This window comes from Syngnathus typhle, linkage group LG2 (assembly GCF_033458585.1).
Source record: "Syngnathus typhle isolate RoL2023-S1 ecotype Sweden linkage group LG2, RoL_Styp_1.0, whole genome shotgun sequence".
Lineage (NCBI taxonomy): Eukaryota > Metazoa > Chordata > Actinopteri > Syngnathiformes > Syngnathidae > Syngnathus > Syngnathus typhle.
The window spans coordinates 13880650-13902803 of NC_083739.1; the positions used below are offsets into that span (position 1 = coordinate 13880650).

Below are 22154 nucleotides of genomic sequence, written 5' to 3' on the forward strand. Positions count from 1 at the left end.
AAGATTCTTTTAAAATAAATGGCGATGTGTCCAAACGACTTGGCTTCAAACGAGAATTTAACAAGTGTAAATCACTTGGTGACAAGCAAGCTTGTTCCCCACCGGTTGCATTTAACGAGGTATTAAATCAATTGTGATGTTTGTAGATGAGAGAAGTCAACACACGCACCCACCCGTAGCCGTGTGGATGGATCATTTTAGCCTGCAGGTGCCTATAAATCACAATGTAAATGTATTGTTTACCATTAGATAAATCCAATGCACTCAAACAATGGAATCCCTCATCCCATATTTAACGTTATTTGGGCCATTCAATCAAATTGGGTCCATTTGTGTCCCCAGGAAATCAAATGTATAAATGCATCCTACAAATAATTTCTCACGTTGACATGTGTTGTGCTTAAAGTAACTTTCTGTTAGCATAAATGTCATGGCTATAGTTTATGTATTTGATCATTTGATGCTAAAAACTGATGAAGAGTTTTGTCCAAAAACAAGACATGAAAATGGCCGTATAGGTTCATCATTACTTGGAAAATGAGCAGGCGCTTTGAGGTGCACTTATGCGGGTTCGACCCTGAAGTGCCCTCGTAAAGACAGCCTATGATTTGGCCATGCTCCCAACCTACAAAGATGTAAATTCAGCGGCCACATGCACTGCCGTTTTTGCCTAGGGAGCATCGTGACTTGATGTTTTGCATCAATGTGTTTCACATTTGACTTGACAATATTATAACTTCCCTTCAGTTGCTTGTTGAATGGTGGCACCTTAATCTGAAGACATGTTTTCAAACTTTGAGGTATTTTTCTTCTTGTGTTCCTTTTTGTATATGCAAATTTCCATCCTATTTTTTGGCAGTGTGTGTTCTTTTTTTGGTCTTAACGTCATTAAAAGTGGGTCTAGGCTCAGGTCCGGTGATGACAATAGTTGATAACCACTGCTACAGTATTATGGGCTTTTATTGTGCGGTTGGAGAATACTGCCTCTTACTGGTGGCTTGAAATTGTAGCCCTCCGGCACCTGTCATGGTCACCACACTTCCAGACAGATGCTCAGAACAACAGTCCTATTGAGTTCAAAATCTATCTGGAAGCTGGCATCCAGTTTCATATCACGATATATGTGTAGCTTGTTAGTTGCGTGATATGCGTAGTTGTTGAACAATATTCGAAATAACAAAATTCCTTCTTCTTAGAAGGCAACCTGGGCTTTGTAGTCATGCAGATTCGCAACCATTTTGATTCTCGGCTGCTGACACAACAAAGTCAATAGAAATACAGTATGTATCGTGTCATCACCAAATGTCTTGTCTGCTTCTAGGTCAAACGTCACCTGTGAAATCATTGAAACCTGTAAGTCGAAACACAACCACAAATGTCCAGTCCGTAATGATAACACATAAATATATTCACTGCAAGCACCGGCCATTGTGTACATTATTCCGCCAGTGCTGAGATTTGCCTAAAAGTATACTGCTTTCTGGCAAACAGCGATTTTAACATGATTGTTTGCTCAGCTGTTGAAAAGCACATACTTTATTTAACAGCTTGTTTCCTCTGTGCTGCTGCACTCTTAAAATAGCAAGTGGCTGAAGCAGCAACAGGCTCGCTAATATTGCTTTATTGATTCCTGGCGGAATGCGTAGCCGCACTTGGCGTGTTGTTAATGCGGCCTGTGCTGTTGACACATCGGCTAATGTGATTCCTCTGTTGCAGTGTACGGCAGCAACATCTCAGCCCGCTCCTCAGCCGACATTTCAACCTGCCCCTCAACAGACTCCCCACCACACCCACCATACTCCCGTCGCACATATGCAGCGAGCCGAGCTAAACAACAGCCCCGAGACGCTGGGTCCTGCAGAGGTGCCCCCTAATCCGCTCTCCAACGTCATCCGCTCATCTTCTCCCAAACCAGATGCTTCGGAGCTGTACATCAAGTCCAAGGCGATGTTGGATAGCCAGCGTAAGTGTGCAACGTTTTCTTCGTTGTGTGAGGATAACAGCAAGCTTAATTTTATTTCCACATTCTAATTAATTAACTTAAATGATAATAATTGCCACGATAGTAATTGAGTGAATAAACAGTAAATGGGGGAAACGGTTTGGTAAGATAAACTTTTACACAATTATTCGATTTAACGATGGTATAATCAATAGACTATTCTATTTGAAAATATATATATATGATTGCGACAGCACTTTTTGTTACAAAGTCAAAATGTCAAAGTCACATTAAGTTATTTTCGCTTACAGGACCAAATCAAGTCATTTTCTCCTCGCGTTACTTGGACGACAACCAGCTTCTATTAAAAATATATACGTATATTTTTAAATCAAATTAAAAACAGCATTAAGATATCATCCCAAAGAGGTTGCAGTTGTTTAAGCGCCAAGGAAAAGCTTGCGTATGTTATTTTACGGTTTGGTCATTTAAATGGGAAATTTGTCTTTCAAACCACCCACCTCAGTCAAATAGAACAACCAATAATTGGTTATGAAGCGCTATGCTTTGCTAGATATGACTGTTTGAAAGGAGTGAGTTTCTATCAGTCTTATTGTCTTTCCGAATGAATGCAAAAGCTTTTTCTGCAGCTGCAAACTCCAAGGACCTGGATGTATACATTAAGAGAAACCAAGAGTCAGGCTTCGGCTTCAGGGTCCTTGGAGGGGAGGGGCCGGAGCAGCCGGTAAGTTGAACTCTCCATTGTCGTATTCCTGGAATTTGAATGTTTCAGTGCATTCAAATGTCTTGTTGTGTCGGCAGGTTTACATCGGAGCCATTGTCCCGCTGGGTGCAGCTGAGAAGGACGGGCGCCTGCGGGCGGGTGATGAGCTGCTTTGTATTGATGGCGTGCCAGTGAAAAGCAAATCGCACAAACAAGTACTGGAACTCATGACCAATGCGGCGCGCAACGGCCAAGTCATGCTAACCATCCGTAGGAAATTGACACATTCCGGTGAGTCGACTTGCATTGATTGCATCTGCCAAACAGGTAAAATAGCTGCATAATTATTTCGTAAAGTTGGGTCACAGTTTATTTTGTTGTTGTTGGTTCATCTTGCCATTCTGCAATGACTCAATTTGCCATGCCGACCTCGGCCAGCCTTAAATGTCAACCAGTCTTATATCAAACAAACAACCAAATAATTTCTTTTTGTATTGTAGTAATTGGTGAGTAGAACGGATGTTTCTAATCACGTGTCTGTGTATATGTCAGACGGCGGCGGCTGGGACGACGAGGGCTGGCAGCAGCCCCTCCAGGTGGCACCTGCTCTGGTCGGCACCTCTCCTACGACGACCCTTCGAGGAGAGCCGCTGAAGGCGGCCTATCCCTCCCGACAGGAGCCCTTTGAAGTCACTCTGCATCGCAAAGACAACGAAGGCTTCGGCTTTGTCATCCTCACCTCAAAGAACAAGCCCCCTCCAGGAGGTCTGACATGCATTATCATTTTTAATGCAAATTCAAAAAAGCAGCAGAGCATGACAAGTGGAGGTTGGCATTGGATGTGACATTACAGTGCATAGCACGTCCATATGTAGGCGTTCACTTGAGCTCAGGTTATTCCCAGGACCCTAATATATACATACATGTACGTGCATTGCCGTAATATTTTTGTTAAAGTCAAAAGAGTAAATAATTGGTCAAGTAAAGATACATTTAATTTTGTATATATTGATTAGATTTTATTTTATATTTGTCATTATTTTCATTTGTGATAAATGCCAAAGCGTAAATGAAACATTCAGTTATTACAATATAGAATATATTACCTGAATAGAATAAAGATGCGTTATTTTGGGCCAGTAAAATAAACAACAGTTTTTAAGAGACATCAATAGTATTGGAATAGAAATGTAAATGGTGTCACAATCATGATACAAGTTGTCTTCCTCCACCATGATAGTCACCTGTTTGCATAATTATGTGTTTCAGTAATACCTCACAAGATCGGCCGCATCATTGAAGGCAGCCCCACTGACCGTTTGGGCCACATGAAAGTGGGCGACCGAATCTCTGCTGTGAACGGTCAGTCCATCATGGCGCTGTCACACAACGACATTGTCCAGCTCATCAAGGAAGCCGGCACTTCGGTTACCCTCACTGTTGTCCCTGAAGACGGTGGGTTGGCATGTTTTTAATCGCACTATTACGAGGCTGTGATCCTCCTGCGTGTCATTTTGAGTGTGGCCTTTGCTCGTACAGACAGCATGCCTCCGTCCACCACCAACTCAGCCATGCAGAGTCCATCGGTGCATCCGAGAGCCGTCGGCCAGCAACCTCCCAGCTATGCAGACGGCTACAGGTAAGACGGGAGGGGGATTGTAGACAAATTAATAATACGTCCAATCTTCTTAGTGCTGCTAGTGATTTGTGGCTCACACACAGCAAGATAGAAAATCCCTTTCCGCCTCTGCTTGAATGGTGGCGCGTATCAGGAAAAAAATATTACAGAGCAGTCAGGCTCCGTTTTATGCTGCACTTTTTAATCCTCCAAGCAGCAGTTCCTCACCTGCTCAGCATTCCAATTCTACCCATTAAGCGCCTCTGCAGTGCCATTGATGATATAAGCAGTTTGTGAGCACAGAAACGTTCCAGCAACAAGCTCCACTGAATTGTCAAAACGGTTCCACTGTTGGAAGGTGCCAGAACAATTTTGTCACCATATTATACAGGTGTAATGAATACACTGGTCAGAAGGTTTTGTAATCATAAAATTAGAACTGGTTTTTGTGTTTCTATTCCATAACGAGGAATTCTGATGGTTTCTAAAGTGTGGTTGTTCTGACCCCTGGTGGCAGTTTATGGAATTGAAGGTTTAAATAAATACAACCAAAAAATAAGGGACCGACCTTATTCCTTCAGTTTCCTGTTCATTTTAAATGACTAGCACAACTAAACGATTTGTTTGGACCAATATATCAAAGGTTTATTGATATAACCAAACTCACTTCACCAAGCTTCAAGTGTTTATTTTATTTGTTTTCTTCTGGCGCAGGAATGGTGACATGGGGACGCTCAACACAGCAGGCCTCAAGCAGGTGAGTCTGCACTTGTAAATTTTTGGGGTCTCTTTCTCCTCTATATTTGGATGCTCAGCTGTTGAGATGCTGTTTGTTATTTTCCCAATTTCTAGCATTGCTTTGAATTGATTTTTCTTCAAAAGGACTGTTTTGTGGTGGAGCTGGATCGTAGCCAGAGGGGTTTCGGCTTCAGTCTGAGGGGAGGTAAAGAGTACAACATGGGCTTGTTTATCCTGCGCCTGGCTGAGGACGGGCCTGCAATTAAAGATGGAAGGATACATGTGAGTTTTTGCCATTTGGATAAAAATAAATAGACCCTCCGAAGTCTCTCGTGAAAAAAACAACAACAGCATAAATCTGCTTGGTAGGTTGGCGATCAAATCGTCGAGATCAATGGTGAGGCCACTCAGGGCATCACTCACACTCGAGCCATCGAGCTGATCCAAGCGGGAGGCAATAAAGTTCATCTGTTGCTGCGACCTGGCCAGGGTTTGGTTCCTGATCACAGTGAGTGACGCACATAGCGTGGATCTCAAGTGTTGGACATTGACCATACGCTTCTTCTTCTCATGCATGCGTTACAAGCTTTCTGTCTGTCTCGCCTCTTATATCTTGAGCTCGCAAGCTTTCTCACGCGCCGATATCTGACTTGCCTTCTCTGTTTTTTTTTTCCATTGGCACGGCTGTCTGTCTGTTTCTATTTGTCTCTTCCTCTTATAGGTCTGAGCTCTTCTTCCACCCTGTGCTTCTACATGAAACCAGAGCATCACTAAAGGCCTCACTGCTTTTCTTGGTCTGTCCCTAAATAACCGCGGTAAAACCTTGTGCTCCTCTCCCTTCTTCCCGAGTGATCCATCTGCTGCCAGATTTAAGTGTTGCTCTCTGCGCCTTCCTCTCGCCCGCCGTCAAACGAATAGAGCGGTTGCATGTGACAGCACATGTAAACAGGTTCTGAACTTGGATGGCGAAACCAAAGCAGTGAGTCCTAGAAGAACAAACAGACCTGCAGGAGTTAGGAAGTTGTTATGTTGGATGCCACTGAACACACCCCTTTCTCTGAGGTGGGGGGGGGGGGGGAAAGTGTTATTGTTATTATTCTATTTTTATAAAAGCAAACCTTGGTCAGCAAGGGTGTGTTCGATGGTATCCCTTTGTCGCAAAAGGAGGATTTTTTATGATTTGCTGCTCCTGGAAATTGAGCACATTTCATTTCTAGCAACAATTTGTTTTCTGTTTGCTCTGTGTACAGCCACAGCTGTGCTCAGAAACAAAATCGTAGTGACCAAAGCACCCTATGGGTCAAGATTAGTATGTTGCAACACAGGATTTAGTTTTACTAAGCTATCATGCAGTAAGCCGAGCGCTTTTTGTTTTTATCATGACAATATTGCACCTCTGATGCATGGACGTTATTTTTCCTTCAATGTGCAAAATACCCCCGTCAAGGATGTGTTTGATTTTCTGCTCATAAATTGTCTCAAGTTACCCCCTTGTTTCCTAGGTTCAAATGACCACGTAACCATTCCAACCTCAAGCTTGCCCAAACACTCCGTAAGTGATGGGCAGTTATCATCTCCGACCTCTCCATCCTCTGTCTCCATCTCGACCTCGGGAGCGTCCCCATCCTCACCCCCGGTAACCATCTTCGATGAGTTCTCCAGAACAGAGCTACGGTCAGTCGGCTCGCCTGCCGCCGGGAGGGAGCACGCGCGTCAAGCTAACAGATCAAGAGGACAGCAGGTTTCCACCAAGCGTACCACCAGTCCTGCCACCCACACCAGGAAAACAAGCCGGGGTGACTCCAAAGCTACCAGTCCCAAGAGAGCCACTGAAAGCGCGGCAGACCCTGCCAACAGCTCCCGGAGCCCCAGAAAAGCAGAGCGGGGATCCTCGGAGGACGTGATCAGGGATCGAAAGCATGAAGGGAAGCGAGACCACCGCTCCTCTAGCCCAAAGAAGAGCTCCAAAAGGGATCATGACGCTGGCGTGCCTTTAAAGAACCAGGAGGAGCCGCAAAGCCCACGCCGCCCAGCGGGCCAGCAACCGCCCGGGGAAGGGCGAAGGTACAAGGACGAGGCCGCTGCTCATTGGCAGGAGAGGGCCGCTACGGAAAGTGATCACCACAAGAAGGGCAAAAAGGCCGAACACGAGACGGTGGCCCAAAAGTCACACGTGCACAGGGAGGAGCGGTCAGGATCGGGTGGTGATACGCTGAACCGCAGGAGTGCAAAAGAGAAGGAGAGTAGGTCGCACAGGTTACCTGAAGATGGGAGTAAAAAGGACCCCAGGGGGTCCAGCAGTAGCATCCAGGACCCTGGCTGCAACGGGACCTCCACCAACAAGAAGCCTCCCATCACACCGGGTCCCTGGAAGGTTCCCAGTCCGAGCAAGATCCAGTCCCAGGTGGAGACAACATAGAAAGCAGTCATGGACGATGATTTCTTTGCACCAAGTTTGCCAGGCCTGACGTGTGTTCCCACATGCATGCTGGGATCCGCTTTTGAATCCATTTTTTGGGGGGGGGGCTAGTCATAACAGACTCCGGTTTGAAAGAAACTTTAGCATTTCCCTGTTCACTGTGAGACTTGGATGAAGGATCTGATTTTGTCACTGTGAAGGTTGACGAGCGCAATCTTGTCGCTGGTTGATTCTGCGTCGCTTGTGTGTATTTCTGATATTGGGATGAGTCATTTGCTGTTTTTCATTGATGAGCTGACTGCTTTCATACGCATGTGAGGTTTTGACACTCATCCTCTTATCAACGTGTTGACGGCTTTTCTGATGCAGCTTTTGAACACACAACAGACCGGATACTTGTGCTTATCGCGTTTGTTTCATCTGTGTTAATAATAATGTAATTTATTGAAATTGTAACTGTCAGTAGACACATGCTAAGTCACTTCACTTGTCAGGTCTTAAAGGTAGGAAAAGAATGTGTCGATAACGTACGGTTTCAAACTACAAGCGTATGTCAAGGGAAAAAAAACCTGGCTTTGGCAATGAGACGAATGTAAACTAGCGAACTCTGCCTGCATTTGTTTATGTTGCCTGTGCTCGCAGTGGATATATCGGCACAGATAACACACACAAAGGGAAAATGTGGTGTTGAAATTGTCGATGAACAGGTTCAGCCCTGAAGGTTTTACAACCGCATGAACCGCACAATCTATACATTCTATTTCTACGATTCGGTGATCCCTATGGGTCGACCTAGAAGCTCTGTGTTTAAGGTCTTGTGACTATTGTGTGTTTGCAAGCTTTCTCATGTCGCTGTAGCATTGACTCAATTTACTGAGCATTACTTATCAAAGTGTTTATGACATACTCACACAGATTTTAGATGAATGGTATTAACAGAACTTGATTGTAAAAAAAAAATGAGAGCTCTGATTTTAGCATTCTTAAACAATGCTTATATCTGGATATCATCAAAAATATGGCCACAAAAGCATTCAAATGTTTTCTTTGTTCACCTTACATTTTATTTGCCATAAAATTACTCCCATCAGAATTTCTTGAGTCAAAAAAAGGGTTTATTAATCAAATTCTTAAGAATTGAAATCAATTATATACACAATTGTTTTTAGAGATGCTCATTCAAATTCGAATATATCAATGTATCGTCAAAAAGTATTTGTTATCACAGAATTCGGGACTTGAAACCTTTCAGTAAGGTGTGAATGATTCAACATGGACTTTTTTTAGATTGACTCGAGTGGGAGTAGAAAAATGACACAGTTTATCATAGGAAGTCCATAAGTGGCCGATATAGTTAAAATGGTCTTTATTGGTATGAATTCGAATCTGCACTGATGTTGCTGCTCTTGAGCACTCTATTGTCTGATAGCTCGCACATTTGAATTCTCACGCTTGTTATTGCCATGTGAAGCATCGGACTGCCTTTCGAAGGATGTACAGAACAACCTCTTTGAAGCATCACTTGCATTTTTTTTGTCCTCTCGTTTGTTGATATGATGGAGCCCTGTACTGTTTACCGTGCATTCCATTACCATGTATGAGACTGTGGCCTTGTATCGCTCAAACACATATACGAAATCTAAAGTTTCAACGTCACAGTTAGTTGTAAATGTTTTTAAATTGTACAGCATCTGTATAAATATTTGCCTTCATGCAGAAAAAAACTATCATCTGTAAATTGTTTCATTATTTTTCTAAGGGAACTGACAGGATAAAAATATAAAATTGGTGAAAATAAATAATCTTGCATTCTGATCATGCACTGATGAATAAAGGTTTACTGAATAAACATGCACGTGTTTGTTGCTATGTTAATGTGGTACTAAACGTTCAGGCATGACATATTTTCATGTAGAATAAGAAAAGCTTTATTTTGTCAAACAAAATACTTTCTATAATACCCCATGATCCTGACTATCTGCCCTAAAAGTACAATGCAGTTGATTTACTGTACACTTAACTATATCTTCTGAATTGTTCTATTAAATAATTTATGTCTGGATGGTATGAAACGGTTTGTTTTTATTACGAATTAACCGTTAATTATTAAATAGTTAGGCAGGGCGTGCTGTTTCAAGTTTAATGACGTTAGAAAAGGTGAATTAAGCTTAATGACGTCAGAAAATGCGAACGTGAGTGTACGCACGCAGGCAGTACACGAACTTCATCTCCCATGGTGCCTTTCGGCATCAAAGCATACGACGCGTGCGCAAAGGAAAGCAAACTGTACCTTTGAACCGCACCGTGCGGACGTGCAGAGTAGGATCGGCAAACGCTTTATGTCATGTCATGTCAAACGCTTTAAAAATGGTAACATTAGCGGACTCATTATGCATAAGAATAGAAGAAAATAAAACGATAGCTCCATTGCGCGAAGAGAAGAGAAGCAAGAAGAGGGACCTATTCGACAAGAGACGTGCAAAGGAACAAGACCAAAAGGTGAATCTCCATCCTCAGGAGCGCCGTGGCTCCAAGTGGCACCAGCTGCACGGCCATCCTCTCAACTTGAGCGCGGGTGAGCATGGCCATAGCAGCCATCAGCATCAGCATCATCATCAGCATCATTTCGCCAAGAAGAACCTGCCTCCTCCTTCTCTATATCCTGCTTTGCCGAGGAAGGCACCTGAGCATCATCCCAAGCAAGGACATTTGTCTTCCCAACCAACTAGCCTCTTCACTTTCACACTTGCAAAACAATCAGAGTGCAAAGTTTCAACGAGGGACGGTCACTTGAAGGTGAAGATTAAGAAAGAAAACACCTTAGCCAAGGTGGGACTTGCAGAAGTAAAGAGCAATACAGGTAGGAGTTTTGTATGTTTACCAAATGATTTCGGGTGAAGGTCCCACATGTCTATTGGAGTTTGTCGACATTTATTTGTAGGATTGGAGGGTACCCATCAAATTTTGGGATGTCTGTCTTTCTAAATTTTGAAATTTTGAGATTGGTAACTAAGCCCCCCCCCCCCCCTACACACACACACCAAAAATAAATAAAAAAATACCGTTATTAATATTAATTATTTAATTAGTTACCCTGGAAAAAAATGGAACCCATTGATAAACATTTAATATTTTCCCCCAAAATCCCAGAAGAGAAACTGAGAAAGTAAAAAAAATAAAAATTGTGAATCCACGAGTGTCAAACTATGAATATGCAGCGGAGTAGTTTTATTACCACCAATTACTGTTAGATGGCAGACATGTCTTAATTGGGGTTATACAAAGTCTTATACTGTCCTATATTACGTGAGTAGGTCTCGGTCACAGGTATGAAAATATTTTTTTCTAGATATGTGCATGGGCAGGGGGTGGAAGCCAGCCCTGGCCACCGCATAGATCCTCCCATGCGTGCTCGTAAAAATGTGGTGATTTATTTTGGTGGTGATTTACCTTGTGAAAGCATATTGCTGCACCTGCATCTCTTGACTTCACCCTGTTCCTGTCTGGGCAGAGTCCAAGTGCCACAAAGTCAATGTGACATCTCTGACACTGGAGAACTCCATCCGAAAGAAGAAGAAAAAGAGGCACCGTGAGGAGGAGCACAGCTGCAAAAAGATCCCGCAGATGAGCAACAAATCTGTTCAAACAATATGCGCGGAGTCGGGACTGGGTTCATTTCACTCCGATCGGGCCTCATGTGGCAACTTCAAGCAAGAACATCATGACCAGCCAGGCAGAGACCCTCCAAACCATTCTCTCACCCCCTTTCTATCTCATCAAGACCAATACATCCGCAGATCCTTCCTGCAAACAGGCTCCTACGGTCGCTTTATGCACGAGGAAAGGCAAGCCAACGGCGGAGCGTCGGTTCTGCACGCTTACGCCGACGAGCTGGCCTGCCTCAGTCCAGCTCAGATGGAGTGCTTCTCCCAGGAATTCCTTCGGATGGCTTTTGCCGAGAAGCAAAGCGGCGCTGCCTCGTACGCCTTAGCGGTGGTGCACGGTGCGGCCGCCTTCCTACCGGATTTCCTCGACTACTTTGCCTTTAACTTCCCCAACACGCCGGTCAAAATGGAGATGCTGGGCAAGAAAGACATTGAAACGACCACAATTGACAACTTTCGCTCTCAGGTATGTCCAAATCGAAGCGACAGCTGGGCAACAGTAGTGCTTTGTACTTTCTGTGAATACATTTTTACATGCAGAAGAGACTGTCGCATTCATTTCTTCCTCAGGTCAAACGTACATACAGTTGCGGAACTTACCGGGCCGGACCCATGAGGCAAATCAGCTTGGTGGGAGCCGTAGACGAGGAAGTGGGAGACTATTTCCCAGAATTCCTTGACATGTTGGAGGAATCGCCATTACTAAAGGTTCCATTATTTCACATGATCTACATTGGACAGTAATGGCTAAATATGAGTCCTTTTGTTTTGATACACCGTGTCGACAACTTGTATTGTGAAGTGAATGTTTTGACCTGATATATTAAAATAGAGACAAGGTTTCCATTCCCAAGGCAAAATTGATGCACAGATGTTGGTAATATCTGTGACTTAGATGACCCTTCCGTGGGGAAGCCTCTCCAGTCTGAAGCTGGACTGCCGCTCACAGAGTGACGACGGGCCCATAATGTGGGTCAGACCCGGAGAACAAATGGTGCCAACTGCCGACGGGTCCAGTTCAACTTTGAAACGTCGCAGGTAAACTTGTCAATGTTCAACGTGGAACTTGATGGTGCTAGCAAGACTTGAATGTAGCCTCACTTTTGTCACGTCTCGTCCCCAGCCGTGTTACTATGCGTCTAGGTTGTCATGGTTTCTGTCCTTCTGTGTACTCGCCCCTCCCTTCCTGTGTCAACTCACAAACCATGTACTAATCACAGTCACCTTCCTCTCGTTACTTGTCTCGTATTTAAGTACTGTCTGCCGGTCACTCCCTGTTGGGTCATTGTTGTCGTACTGTCTTGCTGTCGTCGTGTCCTGCTGTCTTCTTGTTTCTCGTTCCGGTCAGTAAGTCAAGTTGTTCTTTGTTAAGTCATGTCAGTTTGTCTTTTGAGTTCCCTTCAATAAACCCTGATCCAAGCTGCATTTGGTCGCCCTGCTCCATTCGCTCCGTGACAACTTTACTCCTTTGCAAAAGGCTCCTAGTTAGTGTTCTTGTGGACAACTTGGACGATGGCTTGTTTTCATGCAGGTCCATGAATGAGATCAAAAATTTGCACTACCTGCCGAGAGCAAGCGAACCCAGAGAGGTTCTGTTTGAGGATCGCACCAAGGCCCATGCTGACCACGTGGGCCAGAGCTCAGACTGGCAAAGTACTGCTGCTGTGGGAGTGCTGAAAGCTGTGCACTTTGGTGAAAGGTGGGAAGGAACCTTTTGGTCAAAATAAGTGCTTGATCGTGTGTAGGAGTTTTTTATGAAAATGGATCTCTTCGCCTCCAGGAATAATCGCCCTCGTGTCACCAAAGATGTTGTGTGTTTCCATGCGGGTGACTTCAATGAGGTTGTGCAACAACTGCAGCTGGATCTGTTCGAGCCTCCGGTTTCTCAGGTAGTCTTGTCTTCATGATGGATTCACCGTATCGACCATGAGCTTTTAGGGTCCGCTCGTCTAATCAGGTGAAATGTTTACAGTGTGTTCAGTGGTTGGATGATGCCAAGCTCAACCAGTTGAGAAGAGAAGGCATCCGTTACATCCGCTCCCAGCTCTGCGACGACGACATTTATTTCATTCCACGGAACGTCATCCACCAGTTCAAAACGGTGTCGGCGGTCTGCAGCCTGGCCTGGCACATCCGCCTCAAACATTACCAGAAGGATGAGAAGGCCAAAGAGCAGCTGAGACCCAGCGATCTTAGCTCCTTTTCAGGCCACATCTCGTCCAGCCTGGCCAAGTTTGCCACCCCCGTTGTCCGACCACAAGGTGGGTTTCCCAAGACTGAAGAACGGGTCTTAAAAAAGCCAGCCACACCCTCGAAAAAGCCTCTTCCGCCGCCACTAAAGTCAGTGGAATCCTCTTGCTTACCTCACCGTGTAAGACAATTTCCACTTTGACTTGGTACCGGTCCATTGGGATTACTTTAAATGAGACGATCTTCCATTGAACAACACTGTATACTTCAAATCAAATATATGAGGGCAATTTTGAGCATTTTAATATATTTGATTTGATTGTGGGCAACACGGTGTTGTAGTACAGAAGAGGTCATCGGCCTTCCCGTGTGGCATTTTCGTGTTTGCCACGTTTGTGTTTTCTCCTGGTACTTTCTACTGGTACGCATTTGAAATTAGACGCATCTTAATCGACAACTATAAACTGTCCATAGGTGTGAAGACGATTGGGATTGGATTTTACAATGAATCGTAAGGGTTTTTTTGCATTTTGAGATGGCTGTATTTATCTTTATTTATTTTACACTAGCACTTGAATTTTTTGGGGACGTTTTATACTTTTGACCCAACTCTTTAATATTTAATTTGTCTATTGATCGAAATAAATGTGTATTTTATATCTAGTCAGTGGAAATTATTATACTTCTTTATAGTGTCAAACAGTTTGGCTCGTTTGCTCACGTGTGGAGCTGCCAGGTTGGCGTCAAAGCTTTCTAAGTGTTTCTTCACACTCTTGGCTGCTACTTGTGCAAGTTGGAACCCCTCAGCTCATCAAAAATGCCCCAAGTACAATCTCAGAGTTTCCGCACTTAAAAGATTTATTGATGTTTGGTGCTCCAGTATGCAACCCCTGTAGAGTTGAGAGAACTGTGGCCTCACGAATCCAAGAAAAGAAAAAAAAATCCCCTGGTGCTGAGGCATAAACAGTCCATTCGCATCAGGTTATTAACAAGGAATGTCCTGATCCCTTTTAGATAAAATCTAAAAAAGTGAATCTCAACAAATGTCCACTAGGTGTCTCAAAAAGCCCATTAAAGAAAGAACACGTCACTGGAGGACTTTACTTGGGGAGATGAACATCCTCTTTTTGGAACCAGCTTTGTGGATAATTTCTGGGTCCTTTTGGTTTTCCTATCCTGTTACCAAATCCTGTGGAAAGCGGAATAAAACACAAATGGTTTTGCATTGAAATGAACCAAACAGATTGGTTTGATGATTAAGAAGATGGTCTGGGGTTACCAAATTTGAACAGTGAGGTTACGACTCCTTTTGGAGATGATGGCAGTTGACACGGAGTCGCTGGATTTACTGAGAATATGATGGGATTAGTGTGTATATATATATTTTTTTTTAGATATTTTAGTCCGTCACTGAGGACATTTTTGTGTTTTCCATTACTTACTTCTCTGCTTGTCTCTGAACAATTTCCGAATCTGAAGGGGTGAAAAGCATCCATGTTTAATTTCCGATTTTCTTTTTTTATTTGTGAATGTCATACCATTCGGTGCCGTGGGTTGTTCTCATTGCTTCTTTCTGATGTATCTCCTGGCGTCACGTTATCGGCCAACGAGGCCTTTTGCTTCACCTCCCGTCCTCCAACTTGTGCTGAGAAGTGAGAAGCAGCGGCGAAAAAATTGAGGTTACACAGAGGTTTTCTAACCGTGTGCATGACGACGCACTTTTCTGCTGTGCCGCCACTTTAAAGGCCCAAGCTACTCACCACTTCCTCCTTCAGCAACAGGAGTGTGCGACAGCCGTGCCGGAGGCAGTGACTCTAGAAGAAACAAACAAAACCTATTCCTGATGGGCATTTCTACCAACCCATACTGCTTATTACATCTTTACTTTCATGGATATTTACACCAATCTTACCTGTCAAAGGCATTTTTGCTCTCAGACTCTACAAGTAAAGGAGAGGAATAGATGTTTCGTGTTGTCAATATGCAAGACGGCAACGACACGTGACACTTACCTTGCTTCTCATCCACGGCTTTGTTTCTCGCGCAAATGAATCGCAGCGCATGTTAGAAACACCTGACCACTCTGAGGATGTGCCAATTCTGTTCACGTTTGTCGCTGGTGTGACCTCTAGCCGAATGGCGACAGGAACTGCATGACAGGAGAATTTCAGCATTTATAGTTGCACAATATACTGTGATGGTCATTATATCATGCTTATAATGTTCTGGCTAGTCAGTGTAAAGACAATGATTGGCGATACTGTTAGAAAAGACACCTTGATGACAAGCCAGCTCGTAAGATTCTGGAGTTCTATCTGGAAGTGATGGTACCGGCGTCACGGGACTGTCTGGGGACGCACAACAGTGTTTATTTTGGATGTTTATTAGACTTTCAGACGATGATTCCATATCTTATATCTTTATATTTATATTCATATGTCACCTCGTGCAGCCTCAGCAACTCCGTTTGGTGGAATAGTGACAGTTGGCCTTCCTGAGGAGTTTGAAGGTTCTGAAGACACTAGCAAAAAAGAAAAGCAGGTCTTTTTGATGAGACTTAAATTGTGGATAAGAGTAAATCGTGTGAAGATGGATGGAGATGTATGGCCAGCTGATATCAACCTGTGTGAGCAGCTAGTTGGTAGGATTCTGGGGTTCGTTCGGGTAATGGTGGAGGTATGTCAACATCGGGATGAGCTTCAATTGGGAAAGAGGAGGGGGGGGGGGAAGCAGTTACAACTAACCCTAACGGTGAAATATGTTTCTTCAATGTTTATATCTTTGGAATAAATCCATAAGAACTGACTGGCAAAAGTTGAGTCAGCAGACTGCAGGGTGCGGTCATTCAGAGACGACGAAAAGCTGTCGATCGAACAAATTGTCCATCGCTTGCTGAAAGATGCTGCATGGTCAGACAGAGGAGTGTCAAAGTAGGGGTCTTCTACCATCAGACGGATAGCTGCTGCTGTGGGTGAGCCTGGAGGTTTCGTTGATGGAATGTCGTCACCCAGTGGTTTGTCCTCCACCACAGCTATTTCTTGGCTAGTGTGGACCTCTTTCGGTGAAGTTCTAGGTGCCTCCTCACCGTTAGTTAGGAATCCAGGGAGTGGTTGTGGTTGGTCTGGGTGATTATTCCAATCTGTAGAAAGACCTTCTGGACTTGGAGTGAGCGTTGTCTTTTTCATTTCCTCAGCACAGATGCTAAGGAGTTGCTCCTGACTTGCAACATCTTGCTCCCCTGTAGACACTCCCATTGTTACCTTGGTTGTGTGGCAGGAAAATACGATTCAGAAATCCAGTTTTTTGAAGTTATCTCTTGTGAGGGTTGTGTTATTTGTCCATCACCTCATATTTGCTGCTCTGTTTATCCGTGGACTGCAGGTATCTCTCAAACAGCAACCTGATGATGCTGTAGACTAATTCATATTGTTCCTAAGGTGGTGCAACATAACAAAAAATTGAATTTATAAAAAATATGTTTGGTAGATGCTATTGCAAATGAAAGGAGGAGAAAAAAAACAGAAGCTACCTTGGTTTGAACAACAGATGGCCTTTGGGTTCTCATGCTATGAACTAAGTCACATATACTAAAATCTGGAGTGATCATCTAAAAGAATAACAATCAAACAAACATCAGTCTTTAATAATTCACTAAATATGTCTCGGAGGCATTTCTTACCCCATTCTTGAGAAGATTCCAAGTATAATCGATCACGCAAAGGACACCTGTTCGACCACATCCAGCACTGAAACCACAGCAGCCACGAGGACGTTAAGAAAACTCAACTTGTGACACTCAACCTCTTATAGATTTGTAACATGTTTGATCTATCAAATTGAATCACCAAATTCCAGAATAGCAAATCTCAAAAATGTTATCGGAGTTTATTGCCTTGAAATTTTTAGTTCAATCAAGTTTTTGTTTGTTCTTATTGTTGTTTTACGTTGACGGTGCAAGGATAGATTCTAGTTAAGGTTAAAGATGCTCAAAATAGATTTGTGTCTCGATTAAACAGGAAAAACAGAGTTGGTTGTTGGTTTCCTGTTTGTAAGAAATAGGAGGGTCTTCACTTTCGTTGGGGAGGGGGACATGCTTTGTAAGAACGAAACTGACACACTGCAACAATGTGAACACGTGCACACCTGTCTGTTGCAGTGCAACACACGATCTGTAAAGAAAATCTTTCAACTAAAAAGAAAATTATGTTTTGTTTTGTTTGACACAGTGAGAGGGTCAATTCATTCGGAATGCTTATTTTTGGGGTCGCATTCGTGTCAAACTATAATGCCAAACGCAAATAGCGTTAAATGAAGCAATCTTAATTGTGTGAATGAATGAATGTGTGAATTGAAAGAACATAGCATATTTTGATTCTTTATTATGCATAGGTTATTCTGATTCTTTATGATTTTAAATCTAATATATTTCAATGATTTTATTATTCTCTCTTTTTGTTTGGTTGCTTGAATTTTTCAATTTAAAATAAGAAGTTGTGCAAAAACTGTATGCGGCATGAGAAAAATAATGGCCTGTGTGTCGTGAATGTGTGGACTATCTTAAAATTGTGACAGTGTAAATTAAATGTAATATGTGGGAATATTGGGAGGACATAAAAGTGGCCAGAATAAAAGTAAGAATATAGAATCACCGTTCTTTCCAACCCTTTCAGCATTCACACAATAATAATAATAATAAAATCATCATAATATTGAAAATACATTGGATTTTTTAATGGCGAAAAAGATGACCTGCAGTGTAAGCACATTGGGATGTCATCATGGGACTGATAGGTGCGCATCTCCTCCAACATGTCCAAAATGGAAGGTATAAAATCTGGCACCCCATGGTCTGGCCACTTAACATAGTGCAATTGTTTCAATGTTCTGCGACACTGGACAAAGTTAAGCCACGGAAGACAGCAAACAATTATTTGGAACATGGCACCAAAAAAAAAAGATAAATTGAGAAGATGAGGAATCTAGTGTTCGCTAAAAACTTCTGTTTGTTCTGACAATTGTATATCGTCACTTACATTGTCATATGTCAATCCTAATGTCCTTGTCAGATAAGCTCCTTTGTCTTCCTCACAATCCTATATAAAAAATAAGATATTGCCCACAGTTTTACTCCTCACCTTTTGTCCCGAGAAATGAAAACAAGATTTTTGAGGGGTTGGGCAAAGTCATCAGAGAAAGAATACTCACACATTCCATGATGAAGGGCCCACACATAAATGATATCTCCTCCTTATGTGGCCAATAACGCTCACACTTTTTCTGCAAAGAACAGAAACTATTTATAGTAAGTCAACCTCGAAATTGTATATACAATAAGTAGTATGTCCCCTCACTGGTCTAAACACAGTATTTTGTGGAATATGCCTTAAGCTGCAAAATTCATGAATATTTGATCCATCTCAGGTGGCGCCCATTTTGTCACTTGCTGTCGACTGAAAAAGTAGTAAAATGCCCGCCCCCTGAAATGGATAAAAACTGGTGGATTTTGCCTGTTTAATTTATATTGCTTCAACTAAACTTCCACTAGTTGGGATGCCCAGAGCATTGTATTATAAATCAAATTTGAGGTTTGACTTCCCCTTTAAGTTAAATAGGAAAAAAAAAGAGAGAAAAATGTTCATATCTTCTATTACCTTTCCCATCTCAAATTCTTGGCAGGCCATTACTATCACCTAAAGAAAGCAAAAACAGAAAAGAAAGTGGTGGAGGTTAAAGATCACGTATTTTTAATAAATGCACCAGTAAAGATGAGGCAAAATCATCATTAGTTATTTCCTCATTTATCAGTCAGTGTGTTAGTTACAGTAGTTCTGTAGTCAGTCACTTAGTTAGTTAGCAAAATAATGAATAAAAAATACTCTAAAAATGTTGACAACTGTTATGGCCAAGAATTCTTTCAACAATAGAAAATTGTAAGCCAGATGACAATGGTAGGAATTGTATAAAGCTGGTCATTATTGGAGATAAAAGAAATCAGTATTTTTGCTGTGTCCACAGAAGTGGCTCGTACTTTGACGTCATACTCCCAAAGCATCCTCAAGAAATCCAGCACTGTGTGATGGAGTGGACCCTGAGCAGCGATGTAAGCCTTGCCGCCTGTCACTCCCTGCACGCAAAACACGCTCAAGTCATATCAAGGTCACATCTTATAGAAATATATGAACACTTTGTTCTGACTGATATTTGGTTCACCTTGATAAAACTGGCATTAATGTAGTCCGTGTCATCTTGAGAGGTGGTCATCGTGAGCTTCACTCTGCTGTGGTCAACTATGACAGATGTCCAGTTATGTTAAACTATGGTGACTTTGCTCACTTACGATTGATCTGTGTCCAGGATGTATGAATAAATACGATTTAAGTCATAGTTTTAAGTTTTGATTCAATGAGGGAAGATAATATGATTTATTTTATTGTTATTTACTTGAATGAAGCTTACATGGAAGTATGTCCTTGTATCGGTTCTTCTTGGTGTTTTGCTGAGTTTCAGCTGATTCGCTGGGGTAAGTCTTGTCATCGCGATACTTTATTGACTGGTTTCTCAACCTCTGCAAAGGAAAAAAATGGTGAATTGTCTAACTTCAACAAACCTGGTGTGACATACTGACTGTTCTTGTTGGGTTTTGTTCTATATTTGGTAGGAACACAATTGTGGACTGTGTATGCTGTGAATCACCCACACATGATCAGAATATCTGACTCATTTTACTACTAAACAAACGTGGAAATTGGAGTGGTGGAAGATGGGGCAGTGTGCCATCTTGTGCCTTTGGCATGTGACTTGTTGTCACGGCAGCAGGTCGGCAATGAAAATTTATGTTGATTTGATATCTACAAAAGGTTTTATATTGTCTGCTCTCACTCTGTGTTACTGTTCTATTCTGATACAGATGCAGATCGCGTCACTGACATCAACAGTTTCACCGTGACGGCCACTCTTTGCAAAGCTACTTAGTCGTCTAGCTTCCTTACGTTCATGGTCTGTCATTGAGCAGCATGGAGGAAGCAGTGTTTTTTTTTTTTACAATACAATAGTTAGCCTAAAGTCACTTGTGGTATCTTACACTGCCTCGAAAAAAATAGCCTTCACTTTTGCAAATTTGCTCTATGCCAAATTGGAAGACTGTATTATAACACTTGACTCACCACAAACTCTTTGTCCTCCCTGTCTCGTTTCTCCAATTTGTCCAGTAAGTTCCTCACTAAGCAGGCCTGCTGCTGTTCCATGACTATGTGCTCTTGGTCCATAACGGTCTCAGGTCACGTTTCATGTCAGGGTGCTGAATCACAGGTCTGAGCAGCACACAAAGGCCTGCTGTCACTGCTTCTGATGTTAAGGAACTAGGGTGAAAGAATAAGGAAGTTCAGTTTTTGTGGGTTTGTCTCACTGGGTCCTAACGTCACTCGGCGCAGTCTGTATTACAGAGGGAAGTGTTGAGAATCCATTCAGGGCGCACAAGAGGAGTGGAGGAGTCTGGTGGTTGGGATGAAGATCCTGAAGATCCTGAAGAAACCTGTATCAGAGCGGTGATTGGATTCTTTGCTAACAAATCCACTATTTTTGTATGTATTTCAACTTCACAATTGCAATTCAACATTTGAACGCTATAGTGCAAATGAGGGGTGACCCTACCAAATATTAATATAGATCAGCTGAATAAAACTGTATTGGATTGTCTACATCCAAAGATATGAGCAGTCTAATGAGAGCAGCCCATTCCCAGCTCCACCCCTGGTCTTATATCATGCAGCATCACCTTATACCTAATGTAAAAAAAAATAATAAAAAAAAAAAAAAAAATGTATTGATATAAACTTGAATTGATACATCGCACCCCAGAAGGTATCATTTGTTTGTATTAGACTTTATTAAGGTTATTTCTCAGGATCTTTTATTTTGTATTTCTTTTATTCACGTGCAGTACCTTTTTATGTTTGCGGTTGAATTTATATAACCCAAATATTTGGAATAAATGAGTCATATTTTCTCATACCTGACTGTTTGAATATTATCACTAGATCAAGTTTCTTCTAACGTGTTTGGACTAAGAAATATATTGGAATATGTATAATTCCTGTTGATATCATATTGAATCGATATTGGTATTATCAAATAGCACTCTGACTGCAATATCGGTATCATATTGAAAGTGGAAAAAGTCGTATTAGGACACCATGCACTAGCACAGTACTAGTAAATGTTGCTGAATGAGATAAGCTAAATTATGACATGGCAGTTTTGACCTCTGAGTGGGCTTTGTGTTTAATCTGTGTAACATGGTTACAGTTTTGCGAACTAGCAACAACCAAAACAAATACATTTTAAAAACTATCAAAGATGTGACAGCAGAATACCCAACAAATTACTGTTTCTTATTGAACTGGTCTAGCCTCTTAGTTTAAAATTATAATTCATAAAAAGAAATATTGTCCTTCCATTTCAGTGGTTCTCAACCTGGGTTCCATCGAACCCTAGGGGTTCGCTGAGTCCATATAAGGCCGGGGGTGGGCAATCCTGATCATTTGAATCAGGTGTGTTGCAGCAGGGAGACCTATAAAACATGCAGGACACTGGCCCTCGAAGACCGGAATTGCCCACCCCTGATGTAAGGGGTTCAGCAGAGCCACCGCTGTGGAGGTCTCCTGATTTATGATGTAGATTTGTGATGATGCATATCTAAACTGGTCTCAAGGAAACAGCACAAGTCACACCGATTTGCAGGTTTGTAATTTGTTGTGAGTTCATGCAATGTGAGGGTTTTGTTCTTTAACAAGGTGGTGTTCATGTATTAGTGGTGACTTCGCATATGAAACTAGTGGGGTTCGGTACATTCAAGAAGG

General features: G+C 42.4%; 3 protein-coding genes across 8 annotated transcripts in view; 2 read left to right on the forward strand and 1 right to left on the reverse strand.

Moving 5' to 3' along the window:
- The window catches only part of magi3a (membrane associated guanylate kinase, WW and PDZ domain containing 3a), a 55647-nt gene extending 46357 nt beyond the window's left edge, over positions 1 to 9290 (forward strand). The window contains exons 11-21 of one of the 2 annotated variants that reach the window (XM_061303288.1): positions 1322 to 1353; positions 1717 to 1963; positions 2581 to 2687; positions 2765 to 2957; positions 3219 to 3431; positions 3936 to 4121; positions 4206 to 4305; positions 4999 to 5041; positions 5167 to 5304; positions 5392 to 5530; positions 6525 to 9290. In XM_061303288.1, coding sequence (XP_061159272.1) covers positions 1322 to 1353; positions 1717 to 1963; positions 2581 to 2687; positions 2765 to 2957; positions 3219 to 3431; positions 3936 to 4121; positions 4206 to 4305; positions 4999 to 5041; positions 5167 to 5304; positions 5392 to 5530; positions 6525 to 7441 — 2315 coding nt within the window. In that variant the 3' untranslated portion in view covers positions 7442 to 9290. The remainder of the gene's footprint in view (positions 1 to 1321; positions 1354 to 1716; positions 1964 to 2580; positions 2688 to 2764; positions 2958 to 3218; positions 3432 to 3935; positions 4122 to 4205; positions 4306 to 4998; positions 5042 to 5166; positions 5305 to 5391; positions 5531 to 6524) is intronic. The other variant, XM_061303297.1, reaches the window with a different exon arrangement.
- Positions 9291 to 9703: 413 nt separating this feature from the next.
- On the forward strand, positions 9704 to 13959 carry LOC133150182 (lysine-specific demethylase 9). Its single transcript, XM_061272554.1, has 7 exons — positions 9704 to 10301; positions 10953 to 11572; positions 11677 to 11814; positions 12002 to 12144; positions 12638 to 12805; positions 12887 to 12995; positions 13079 to 13959. The coding sequence occupies exons 1-7, from the start codon at positions 9791 to 9793 to the stop codon at positions 13496 to 13498; spliced, it is 2109 nt and encodes a 702-aa protein (XP_061128538.1). The 5' UTR covers positions 9704 to 9790; the 3' UTR covers positions 13499 to 13959.
- A 174-nt stretch (positions 13960 to 14133) lies between these two features.
- Positions 14134 to 20670, reverse strand: ptpn22 (protein tyrosine phosphatase non-receptor type 22). Of its 5 annotated transcripts, none has more exons than XM_061272552.1 (23): positions 20460 to 20670; positions 19753 to 19861; positions 19507 to 19583; positions 19325 to 19420; positions 18948 to 18986; positions 18502 to 18573; positions 18330 to 18389; positions 18046 to 18188; positions 16976 to 17042; positions 16826 to 16903; positions 16642 to 16728; positions 16382 to 16556; positions 16103 to 16198; positions 15919 to 15993; positions 15740 to 15817; positions 15573 to 15644; positions 15309 to 15445; positions 15209 to 15236; positions 15057 to 15110; positions 14835 to 14941; positions 14739 to 14769; positions 14576 to 14644; positions 14134 to 14485 (listed from the first exon to the last, which is right to left on the reverse strand). In XM_061272552.1, exons 1-23 carry the CDS (start codon positions 20559 to 20561, stop codon positions 14397 to 14399), a joined length of 1941 nt encoding a protein of 646 aa, XP_061128536.1. In that variant the 5' UTR covers positions 20562 to 20670; the 3' UTR covers positions 14134 to 14396. The 5 variants fall into 5 exon arrangements, 4 of the variants coding, with proteins under 4 accessions (XP_061128536.1, XP_061128535.1, XP_061128534.1 ...); XM_061272551.1 differs by having other exon boundaries at positions 16103 to 16273; XM_061272550.1 differs by having other exon boundaries at positions 16103 to 16556.
- Positions 20671 to 22154: the final 1484 nt, after the last annotated feature.

Coding starts and splice junctions, on each gene's coding strand:
- ptpn22 (XM_061272550.1), bottom strand. CDS start 20,561: ATGGACCAAGAGCACATAGTCATGGAACAGCAGCAGGCCTGCTTAGTG. Junction 19,862..20,459: donor GGGAGGACAAAGAGTTTGTG/GTGAGTCAAGTG, acceptor TTTCCTTTGCAG/AGGTTGAGAAACCAGTCAAT. Junction 16,904..16,975: donor GGAATCTTCTCAAGAATGGG/GTAAGAAATGCC, acceptor TTATTCTTTTAG/ATGATCACTCCAGATTTTAG.
- LOC133150182 (XM_061272554.1), top strand. CDS start 9,791: ATGTCAAACGCTTTAAAAATGGTAACATTAGCGGACTCATTATGCATA. Junction 10,302..10,952: donor AGAAGTAAAGAGCAATACAG/GTAGGAGTTTTG, acceptor CTGTCTGGGCAG/AGTCCAAGTGCCACAAAGTC. Junction 12,806..12,886: donor GCTGTGCACTTTGGTGAAAG/GTGGGAAGGAAC, acceptor CTTCGCCTCCAG/GAATAATCGCCCTCGTGTCA.